Consider the following 12,304-nt stretch of genomic DNA (forward strand, 5'->3'; position numbering starts at 1 on the left):
CGCCCCGTCCCCCGCCTGTCCGTCCCCTGCCCCGCGGCCTGGCGCTTGGGAAGACGACGGAGGCGGCAAGATGGCGCTGACCAGGTGCGTCTGGCTGGCCTCGGCTAGCCCGCATTGGTGGCTGTGCTCCCTGGCCTGCCTGCGGTTTCCCAGCCGCCCTGCGAGGCTCCGGCCCACAAGAGAGGCCGCGCTCGGGAGCGCGCTGCGAGGCCGCGGCCTCTCCTGGGCGGTGGGCCCGCCGGCCGGGGAGGAGGCCGGGCCGCGGCCTGAGGGAGGGCGGCGGGGGCCGAGTCGGGGCTGGTGGGGCCGGGCGAGCTGGCCTGTGCTGCTTTGTCGTGCCCCGGCGTGAGGAGTGTTTGGCGCTGCCTCTGGGTCAGGGCTCTGCCTCCCTGGCGTGTGTTCTGCGGGCAGGAGGGGCTGCTCTGCCTCGGCGAGGGTGGCCGGGTCCGCGGCGTCTCCACCGCGAGCGAGGGCGAAGGGTGTTTGTGGCGAGCTGCTGCATCTCTCGCAAGCCCCGGGAGTGCAGCTTCGGTGGTCTGCCCCGCAAGGCCGGCTCTCTCGGAGGGGAACGCGTCCTTGAACAGCACGGAGAAGGGCCCCGCAGTCTGGTCGAGCTGGAAAATGGGAAGTCAAGAAATTATGTTTCGACTAATTGGCCTCGACCAGGAGGTGTCTGGCGTTAAGGAAGGAGCTTGTTGACAGATCTTTTTATGGGCATTTGCCTTGAGAGAAAGGAAGCGCAAGTTGTTGGGACTAAGGGCCTATTTTCTTCTGCTGCTCCGTAGTGGTGGAAAGAATACACAGTGCTGTGTGACATTCTTGTTGGAGAATGGGCATTGTCACACACTCGCATTCAAACAAGATGTGAATGTGGATTAATTTAACATCAGATTTTGTAGAGATCTTCTAGAATGCTGCGGGAGTGCACGTTGCTTTTACCCCTGCAATCACAGGAGTTATGGCCCGCTGGTTTATGAGCACAATACTCAAATTTCATAAATTGATTCTTAATCTGCATGGAGTGATTGTAGAGAAAATAATAATTTAGTAGTAGACTGAAGCATAGGTGAGTGTTACTGGGTGAAATTATCAGAATTAACTTTTTATGTCTCTCTTTTTTTGGTGGCTGACTGTGGGTGTGCAGTTTTTTACCTGCTCCAACCCAGCTGTCTCAAGACCAGCTTGAGCTAGAAGAAAGAGCAAGAGCTCAAAGATCCAGGCAGACTGCTCTAGTCTCATCACGAAGGGAACCTCCCCCATACGGTTACCGGAAAGGATGGATACCACGGGTGCTAGAGGTAGATATTTAAATTCACATTGTAGTAGTAGTGTCTCTCCTAATGCGGGGGGTGGGGAGGAAGTATGTTTTCTGGAGTAGAAATAAACTCTGAGCATCTTGAGTGTAGCACAGAATTGTGCAAAGCCTTACCAGGTGCAGAATTTCCATCCAGACTGTTGGATATTTTCTTGGTTTGGGGGAAATCGTTTTACCTCACCAGATTATTTACAACCTTTGGTAAACAGGATGTTATAAGGATTCTTCCCTTCAGAGACTGTTATACTGTAATATGGAAATAGGTCTATGGTCCTTTCAGCTTACAATGTGAAGGCAAGGATCCTCTGATTAAGACATCTGTATTGTTCCCCTGTCATTATTTGTAAAATACGTGTTCCAGGTTATATCCGAAATAAGTGAACATGTGTATATGAGATAAGAGAATACTTGCGTATTCTATTATTAATGTAACAAAAGATAGCTGCTAGTGAGGGAGAAAAATGTTAGAGTTGGAAGGAAACTTAAAAATGTGTCAAATATTCATTGTTTAAGTATGTTACTGGAAAAAGGGTTCTGGACAGTGATCTGTGTATTTAGCTGTAATCCTTGCCAATTTAATGTAATTTCATCTGGAAATGTCGAAAGGTAGAAGGGAAAATAGAGTTGGATAACTCTCATTACAAAATTGTTTTAGTACAGTTTCTTACTGAGCCACAAAAGATTCTGAAATGGTACTTGATAATAACATCTGAAACCTGCTCTTGTAAGTCAGGAGCCAGTGTTCTTAGGACATGGCATGCTGTTGAGGTTTTGATACATTAATTCGTGTATGATCCTGCATTGTCCCCAAATGCCATCCTTTCATGAGCTGGTGACAGCGTTGCCTTCATTTATGCTTGAGTTCCATTCTTGTAAAGATAGACTCAACACTACCATGGTGATGCATTAGTGCAAGAGCAGGTGACTTCAGGTAGTAGTTCTGGTCGTTCTCTAAAGTAAAACATTTTCATGTAGGTTCAGCATTTAATAAAGTGCAGCATATTAAAAATTATACCTTCATTTTAGTTCCCTCCCTACATGGTTTATTACTAAAGTTAATATTTTGGTGCTTATTCTTTTTAAGTGGTAGCAAAAGAACTTCTTAAGAAGTCAGGTGAAGATTTTCAAAAAGCTTCCAGGATCTCTGGGCCACAAAGTGATACACATCTCAAAAAGACTGTTAAGGGCTCCTTTCTGCCTCAAATGCACATTGTTGAAGAGCTATAAATGTTTCCAAAGTATAAACTTTGTTCAGTGATCCTGGAATACTGTAACCGAAAAAACAAAATCTGTTCTTAATAGATCAAGAGTTATGCAAAAATATGAGGAATTATGTGAGTTTTGTTCTGCCTAATACTTTAACATTGATTCTGTAACTTACTGTTGAATGTGGGACATTGAGTGGAAGATTTTGTGCAGGGAATAGTTACTGCAAGGTGTCTATGCACTTCAGTATCTTTTCTTTCAGTAAATTCTGTAGTCCCATGCTCTCTTACCAGGTAAAATAATAAAGTTACTAGAGCATTCTGGCAATATTTTGTTTTGCTAAAAACAGTCCACTCTTTCATTCTATTTTCCACCTGTGCAAATGTTATGCCATATTTTTGTGTTTCAGTCATTCACTACTTCTTGTTTTGTGTAGGATTTTGGAGATGGGGGTGCTTTCCCAGAAATTCATGTGGCCCAATATCCATTGGATATGGGCCGAAAGAAGAAAATGTCCAATGCTTTGGCTGTGCAGGTGGATGCAGAAGGAAAAATAAAGTATGATGCAATTGCTCGACAAGGACAATCAAAGGACAAGGTAAGATTTCTTCAAATATATAGGCTGGCATGTATACCTGGAGAAGTGATATGTACACCTTGTATATACTTAAACTCATTGATCTGGCATTAGACAAGTGGATTGCCTCCTTGAGCTACAGTCCTGCTTTCTTAAAGTCAGACAGACATGGGCATTTTGGCCAGGATCACTATGTGATATTCTCCCTTATGTAATTAAAGTTAAGGCAAAAGTGGTGAGAGCCTCTACACGAAACTTACCTGATAGCTCAGTAGCTTTCATTGGAGAGCTTTCCAGCGAAGGCAAGAAACTGAAAACCAGCCTGATCACAGGCAGCCTCATTTCAGTGTGTAGAGATGGGGGACAAAACCAACAACAACCACCACCACACAAATAAGAAAACACAGTCCAGCTTTCAGAATACAACACCTTTTGTCTCGCTCATTTAACATTTGAAGTTTCTGGCTGTTTTCAGTATCATTGAGTGCTCTTTTGTTTTTTAATTTTATTTTTTGATGGTAGCAGAAAGTATTGGCAGTGGTTATACTCCAAAATTGTTGTGTTAAGTTCAGTGATGGCAAGATTCTCAGCAAGTTCAATGGGAACCAACTTTCCAGTTGCCTTTTTGAAAACGAAGAGATGACTCTTTATCTTGAAGTCCTAACTAGTACTGAGGAGACCAGTTACTTGGGTCTCTGACAATGACTTTGAGGAGTATCTACATCTGTCTTTTCAAATGTAACAGTAGACTACATTAAAACTTGAATTCTCTTAAGCAGGAGTTGGGGGCTAAAAAACTGCTAAGCCATGACCAAATGTTTGACCAGCTGCTTGTTATAGCAAGCATCTCCTGTAAAGAATAGGCTAACGCAAAGAAAATCTAGAAAGAAGGTTAACTCCAGAGGCTTTTTTAGTGGAAAGATATGAATAGCTGTTTTCAAAATAATTTGACCTGTCCAGCTTTAATTTAGGATGCCTTAAAAAGCTTATTGGTATGTAAAATGCTTCATGTCTTACTGTAAATAAGGAAGGGAAAAAACCTATCTAAACAGAAAAACAAAAGGTGAACTTTACCTCTCAAACAAAAAATAGGGTGAGAATTCTAAGAATATCAGAGGAATCTATCTTTTTTTTAACAGATTTTTTTGTTGTTGTTTTAAATGAGTGTCTTTATTTGTCAAGAGGAAGGTACTAAAATATTAACTACTTCTACAGAATCTTGTAATGCGAAATATTTGATACTTGATACTAAATAGAAATTTGACTTATCCCAAAGCAGAAGAAGTAATTTCGAGTAGATAAGTAGACAAGAATTAATAATTGTACTGATAAACACAACAAGAACAACAAAACCAAAAAAATACCACAGTATTTGTACAACTTGTTAAGTACATCCTTGCCTACCTGTAGGATGAGGTTTAACATTCATACAATAGAACCACTCAGATAGGAATCTAAGTATGTTTGAAAAAGAACTGGAAATGATAGTATGCCTTAGGCAAAAAGTGACTAATCTTTCACTGTGACTTATTTGGTTCAGCATCAGGAATATACTTAGAACAGGTGAAGTTAAATTTAAGCTGTTAACATTTGTCATATTCAATTCATGAAGATCTGTACCAGCATTCATTCACTTTCCGTATGGCATTTATAAGGAAGCAGTAATATTCTCATTTTGTGGCTGTACTCACCAGGATGCAAGAGATGAGTGTTTTTTCCAAAAGCAGACCGTGTAGAATTGGTATTTGGGTTTCCTAAGCCTAAGCTCTGCCTTCTGGATCAGCTTGATTCTGATTGCATCCAGCTGGATGTAAATGCTGAGGATAAAAATTAAGTATTGTGGTTCAAGGATCAGGGTTAAACTGAGGGAAAATGAGATATTTGAAACAATTTCACTACTATTGCTTGATTTGTTTTGCAGGAGAGAGAAAGCATTAGCAGAGATCTCATAGGGAGCAGTTCTTCAGTGATCTGTGTTGAATATTGGTGGAATATTTTCTGTAGGAGAGAACTTCTGATAGTACTGTGTCAGTAGGATTACATACAGAAGTTTCATTATCCTAAGAGCTGCAGTCATAATTCAAAAATTATTCAATCTTAATACTTAGCTCTGAGAGAAATAGATGCTCAGCAGCCTGCCAGAAATGAGATCGAGTTTCCGATCCTGTTCTGTGAGCTACTTGTTTGGTCTGAGTTAAGAAGTAAATTTTGCTTTTGCTACAGCTTATGGATTTTTTTGAAGTTGAATTTAATATTCTGCCTTCCTGTAGAGGCAGCAGTTCTATCACTCGGACCCTGTATCTCGGTGGCTTGTCAGCAGTTTCTGCTATTGCAGTGGTTCATCTCTCTCGCATCTGTTCCTTTACATGTTTAAAAAACAGTTGCTTCAGAGAATTTTCCTTGAAAAATGCTGACATAAATGAGTTAGTTTGACAAGCCTCCTGTTTGAGGCTGGCAGAAAGTCTGCTAGACACAAAATGCTGGATAATGTTGATGAGCCTGGACACATGACCTTATGGATCCGAGGATGGAGTTCCATCTGGTTGTCCAGAAGAAGGATTTCCAGCATTAGCTGTGTGGTTAGCTCTTGTGCTGCTATAGATTCTTCCGATACGTTCTCTACTCATGTGACTAAAAGCCAGGCTAAAATAATACATCAATAATTGATATATTCTGGTGAGACTAATGCCCTCTCACCTCATTAGGAAAATAAGGACATATAATTGCTTCCTGTGTTTTTATTAAGACAGAAGAGAGAGTGAAATCAAGGATTGCAATTAATAGGTACATTACTTTTTTCTGGCAAGGCTGATTTTTCTGTGCAGGAGTTGGATTTCTTCTTAGTGGCCCAAGGCTGCAGCTTAGATGTTAAAGGAGAAAAAAAAAATGTTGTCTACAGTTTTTTCTCAAGGTGGTGAACTCAACTGAAACATTCACAGGAGACTAGTTCTGTTGTTGAAGGAACTCCTGTCACAGCGATAGAACGGATTAAGAGAACATGAATATAACTAAAATAATCAAAAGTATGTAACTCATAATGTATTTACATTTGTGGTAGAGCTTGGTTTGAGAACCTATTGCTATTTTTTTTCTCTGGTGCGTGTGCCAGGCTTCCAACCAGGTAATTGTAATGACTTCTAAAATGCTATGTACTTCATATGGAGAAACCATTCTTTGACAAGGAAGGAATTCATTCTGGAATGCCTGATGGTAGCTTCTCAATTTACGTGTAGGACTGAGGAGCACTGTACAGGGCTGCTCTGGATATGTAGAATAAAATATGTTGAGGAGAGGGATTTATGTGTTACAAATTAAGACATTTCTGTCAAGACACTTGCCTCTATCAGGTGTCTTGTGAAAGTCTGAGTGTGACTGATGTCTAAACCCTACCATGAGGTACAGTATTTTACACAACTAGTTAGGTAAGATTGTTCCGTTCCTGATGGCACTGGCATGCAGATTTCTAACTGCTGCCTGTTAAGGCTGCCCCAGCCAGAGAAGGGATCATCTAGCTGTACCAAAAATTGAGTGTTTTGTTTCTGCCTAGGAGATTCTGCTTTTCGGTAGCAATCAAAATGAAATATCTGAAACATAGGCTGATGCTTCCTTTTAAATTTCATAGATGAAGAATGGTAGCGAATGGGCATACTTTACGTTGCTGTTAAAATAAGGTAAATATGTTGAAAAACAACGTAGTGCGACATCTTTTTCTGCCTGCCTATATTGCTTCAAAAAAGGACTCGGAGCATGCAAGAGTATCGGATTTTTGCTGAAGACAAAAATTTTGGTATTTTCAGGCTAGTTTAATCCATATTATGGATTTCTTCCACATTAATGCAGCTTGCCACTTGCATGCAATATTTTAGGGTTTAACTAGTTTATGTAGCTCGTTTGTACCTCAGTGTACTCTGGTTTTAGAGCACCTCTTAGATTTTTTTTTTTTTAATTATTCTTTGTCTTCTGGAATACTCTGAGCTCTTTCAGCATACGTTGTTCTTCAGGCAGCAAGACATTTGGACTTAGAGTTAATTACTTTAGAGGAACAGTGTTCTTCAGTTGTCCTTCATTCAGCGTCTGAGAAGCCAGGATACTATTGGTACTAATTTAAAGGATTAAAATTTTAGGAGTGAAGGATGAGAAGCAGTAAAAAGCTCTTGTGTGACGAATTAATGCTGAGGCTAAAGGTCAGTCTCATAGCTGCATATGCACTTTATAATTAACTTGAAATAATAGTTGTAATGACTTTTAGCCCTTTGAACTAAGACTTTCTGATGTTACTTTGTTGGACAAATGTGAAACATAAATGTAACACAATAAATTTTTCACTATAGCCATCTGATAGTGTTCTTTCCCCTCATTGAAACACTGAAAATTGGGGCTTAAGGCTAGTCACAGCGTGTTGTATGAAGACTGAAGTACCTATATGAGGGGAAAGTGTAAAGAAATTATTTCTCAAGCATTTATTTTTTCAAGGACATAGCAAATGTAATGAAAAAACCTAGACGCTAAAAACCAGTTTGTATCAAATTGTTAATTAATCCTTGAAAACAGAAGTACAACTGTGGATTTCTCTGTCTGGGGAGCCTGTATAAGGAAAACAATAGGAAATGGAAGCAGGAAACTGGTGTCTAATCCCAGCTCTTAGAGTGATTTACATGATTATATTTAATCAAATTGCTTCTTTTCTTTGATTATTCCATCTGTAAAATGGGGTCTAGAGTATATTCCTGTTCTATGGGAGTCATTGAAGAATATATAATTATAATGTATTTAGAGTTGTATATAAGTTTTAATTAGTACCTAAAGTATAATCTAAGCCTGAGACATTTCCTTTGAAATATGTACATTTATTCATATTTGCCAGCACCAATAAAATACACTGTCTTTCAGATTATTTACAGCAAATACACAGATCTTGTGCCAAAAGAGGTCATGAATGTGGACGATCCTGAACTGCAAAGACCGGATGAGGAGACAATTAGAGAGGTATTATATGCACTGATGTACATACTTATCAGAGGTATATTGTGTGTCTTGCATTTGTGTTGAGATGCATTTTGTGGTACTTCTGCCTTCAGATAACAGAGAAGACAAGAGCAGCCTTGGAGAAATCAGTTTCCCAAAAAATTGCAGCAGCCATGCCAGTTCGAGCCGCTGACAAACTAGCTCCTGCACAGTACATTCGGTATGTAGCGCTGGTGCGTGTGCAAGATGTTGCTACATGTAAAATTGATTAAAATTAGGATATTCCTTTAATTTCTGAGAACATAAATTCCTCTTGAATTCTATTCTTCTGGAAGTAATATGAAACTGGCTTATGTATTTTGAATTAACCCACTAATGATAACCTAGTTTGAAGTGTGTTGAAAAATGTCTTAATATGTCATGAGTTGTGGCACGTTGTGGAAGGGTTATTGTTAGAAGAACAAAATATACATTTGTCAGGGAGCACTGTGAATGATGCTGTCCTGGAAACAGAGTCTTTACTGGGAGTTTCAACCCAAGACAAGGCATGTAACAAGGTTTTTCCATTATATAAAATGAGCAACTGGAAAGACTTGGAATTACCAGGAGGCTGGTACTTATTTTTGATGATTTTCTGCTGCCACCACAGAAAAATTCCATGGCAGGGTTAGACTTGGCCTGACGTGAATTCTGCAAAAAAGTATGTGAAGAGATTCTTAATAACCACTAATATTCACTAGGGATTCACAGACATAGGCAAAGAGTATTGTGACATGCTTTGTGTACTCTTTTAGTTTGTTTCTTCTGCTTTGGAATCTAGGTTGAAACAGGAGAATATAGCCCTGGGCAGATATATTCTGTCTGGTATAGTTGATTCTCTGCATTCAGTCCAGTATCCTCTGTGCAGTTACCTCCTCCTGGCATTCACAGTGGAAAAGTCTTAAACTGGTGTGGATGAAGTGAAAATGCAGCTAGAGCAGTGAACTGAGTGAAAATGGAGGTGGGAAAGGAGTATCCAGCTGTGTGCAGAAAACTGAGTGCTTCGATTGTTTTATTCAGGTACACACCATCCCAGCAAGGTGTTGCCTTCAACTCTGGAGCAAAACAGAGAGTTATTCGGATGGTGGAAATGCAGAAGGACCCTATGGAGCCTCCAAGATTCAAGTAACTATTCAAAACTTCTTCATGGCAAATAAAAGATTCTATAGTTTATTTCCATTTACAACATGCTGATTGTATTTGTTTTCTTAATTGTTCAGAATTAACAAGAAGATTCCGCGTGGACCACCTTCTCCTCCAGCGCCTGTAATGCACTCTCCTAGTAGAAAGGTATGAAATGCCATAGCTGTTCTCAGTTTTGAATTCTAGATGGATTCACAAATTCTACTTTGGTCTAGTTCATTTTTGTGCTTCTTCTCTTTATTGTTCTTTTGATGGGATGTCAAGTGATAAACTTGGTGCCTGGTGCATCTTTGGGGGTTTTTTGGGGTAGTTCTGAAAGTTCTCTCCTATGTACCTTGTCAGAGGTTGAGTAGATTTCTCATACATTTCATGCAAGGCTGCAGTGCTGGAGTTGTCCATGGCATGGAATGAGTTGCTTGAGGCTTTAGCCTTGGTACACTGATACTGCTTTTAGACAATACTATTAAGCTAATCCTTAGTAACACAAACTTGTGTTACTAAGGCTTGGCTTCCTTCTGAGAGGTGAGTGTGATGATGGTTCATGAGTTTCTTACAACTTGAACTGCCGTTAGCTGTGCATGTTAACAAGCTTGTTGTGAGTCAGTCTATGTGATGAATGTCACAAGGATGTCTGAAAAGCTGTCATGACTTTATTCAGTTTTGGCAAAGGTACATTATTGCTGCTAAGAAGGATTGGGCTTTTTGTAGCAGTGTCCTGAACTTTGCACTCTAATTTGTTTCCATAGTTTCATAGCTACCTTTGAGAAAGAAAACAGTATTTGCTTTTGCTCTAAACCTAAAGATGACTTTGCTTCTCTCTTAAATCAGATGACGGTGAAAGAGCAGCAAGAGTGGAAAATTCCTCCATGCATTTCAAACTGGAAAAATGCAAAGGTAATTAAGTTGTCATAAATTCACCTTTCTAATGTTGCACTCTGGTGGGAGACTGCTAGGAATAATTTAAGCTTGAATAATACTGGTTTTAAACTTCTAGAGTTAGGTAAAATGGCTGCTTCCAGTATGGAGAACACACAACTGTACAGCTCAGGTTTTTTCTCTTTGGCATATCTCGGTTGTCAAATTGACAGGAGTGTAGAACGGAGAGATAGCTTATTACTTCATGGTAGAGATTATGTATTTTGAGTGGAAAAAATGGCATTAGTTAAAATCCCCATAATAGTGGAGTATATGGAGTCTGAAACCAAAGTCTCTGGAGCCCACAAAGTAAAGCCATTGAAACTGAAAAAGGGAAGCGTAATTCCCAGAGAACTAAGCATGTTTCGTTTTAATACTGCAGTCCAAATTTCTGGGAAGGTCTTGTTGCATTATTTTACTACTTCATTTTCATCACTGGTTAGCTTAGCTATTCTTAATTCTTGTTTGAGCAGGTATGTTCTGTCCCTTTGATTTTTATCAGCCAGTATGTTTATATTCAGAGAGAAGGGAGAATTTATAATTTGCTGCAGGAACTGGTCTAATCATTCTCAAACTTATCAAGCTGTTGTTGTGAGGCAGCCTCTTCAAAGGGAGGAAGGAAAAGCTGCATGTTTGGATGTCGGGTTTTTTTCCTACCCCAACACAGCTGTATAACTGGGACTGACACTAATTAGTAGATCAAATTTTAGGTTACAGATGCTAAAACCAAAGCAAAAAAATTTTGTAGAGCTCTCTAAAAAATCTTAAAATATCATCTATAAATACTTTAAGGTTTCAGCTTTTGAAGGCAAAATTGGCGTTTAGTGTCTCTGCTTTTGCTGGCAGCCTTCCCCCTTTCTCATTTGGAATCAGCTAACATCTTTAACAGTTTAGGGAAAACAGTTTTTAAGCACAAATAGCTTAGGGGCTGGGAAAGCTATTAAAAAGAGTAGACCTTATCAATCAAAAATTGTCATTTGTACTAAGATGTAACTTGAAGGAAAATTGTGATTCAGATTTGGAGAGAGTGGAACTGGAGGGGAGCATAGTATTACCTGGTATGAATTTGAAGTACATATAAAAGATCCATTGAGGTGTGCTGATGATGGGTTGTGAATTTTGTGTGTGTTTTTGTTTTCTTACACAATAAATATAATGATGTTTGTTGCCACGAATAAGTTAGTTTCTGTGATTAACTGCCTCTGTTTCCACTGTAGGGTTACACCATTCCATTAGACAAGCGTCTGGCTGCAGATGGCAGAGGACTACAGACTGTTCATATTAACGAAAATTTTGCCAAGCTTGCTGAGGCTCTCTACATAGCTGACAGAAAGGTCAGGTCGTTGTCTAAACCGTTTTGTTCCATGTGGTTTTATCTTCTTTGTATATTTATTTCCTTGGAAAAATCAACTGTGAATAGGCTATAGCTTTTTGATTTGTCCTGCTTCTTGGCCAAACATAAGACATGAGATTTTATCCACAGTATTTTTGAATCATTGGCTCAGTGTGGGTTAAACTACTGGTGGTCATGGGTTTTGTTTCTCAGATCTAACTGGTGTGGGTGTTTGGCATTGAACTTCACCTTTGTGGCTTGATTCCTGCCCTGTTTACCAGATAACTCCATGACAAAAGATCTGCTCGCATCCCAGGTGCTAGCTTTCTCTCATCTTAACTGTGTCTTATCTGTGCAGGCTCGTGAGGCTGTAGAGATGCGTGCCCAGGTGGAGAGGAAGATGGCTCAGAAAGAAAAAGAGAAACATGAAGAAAAGCTCAGAGAAATGGCTCAGAAAGCCAGGGAGAGAAGAGCAGGGATCAAAACCCATGTTGAAAAAGGTACATTTGTATGTTATTAAGATGCTATGTTGGGTTTTATTTTGTTTTGTTTTCCTAGCACAATCTGAAGTCTGAGTTTGGAGAAATAACCAAGAATTTACAATACCTAAATATGAACTGTAATTTCTAAGCGTGATGTCTGTTCTTCATGTCTTTACTTGATAAGCCAGTGAATTTGGTTAATTCACTGGGTGGTCTGATGGGACCTGAATTTGAACCTCATAGCAGTATGTCAGGGTATACAGGTTTAGGACATTGTTGAGAATTTCAGAGTTGTTAACCGATCAGTACAAGCAATGGCTTTTATGGAC

At 39.7% G+C, this 12,304-nt stretch overlaps 1 protein-coding gene across 1 annotated transcript in view; it reads left to right on the plus strand.

Moving 5' to 3' along the window:
- The window catches only part of SNW1 (SNW domain containing 1), a 16,803-nt gene continuing 4,499 nt past the window's right edge, over positions 1-12,304 (plus strand). Inside the window, exons 1-10 of the mRNA XM_065635334.1 lie at positions 1-84; positions 1,145-1,298; positions 2,958-3,119; positions 7,989-8,084; positions 8,177-8,283; positions 9,123-9,227; positions 9,323-9,392; positions 10,074-10,139; positions 11,378-11,494; positions 11,852-11,993. Of these exons, the coding sequence (XP_065491406.1) occupies positions 71-84; positions 1,145-1,298; positions 2,958-3,119; positions 7,989-8,084; positions 8,177-8,283; positions 9,123-9,227; positions 9,323-9,392; positions 10,074-10,139; positions 11,378-11,494; positions 11,852-11,993 (1,033 nt within the window). The 5' untranslated portion in view covers positions 1-70. The remainder of the gene's footprint in view (positions 85-1,144; positions 1,299-2,957; positions 3,120-7,988; positions 8,085-8,176; positions 8,284-9,122; positions 9,228-9,322; positions 9,393-10,073; positions 10,140-11,377; positions 11,495-11,851; positions 11,994-12,304) is intronic.

The sequence above is a fragment of the Caloenas nicobarica genome, chromosome 5, assembly GCF_036013445.1.
Source record: "Caloenas nicobarica isolate bCalNic1 chromosome 5, bCalNic1.hap1, whole genome shotgun sequence".
NCBI lineage: Eukaryota > Metazoa > Chordata > Aves > Columbiformes > Columbidae > Caloenas > Caloenas nicobarica.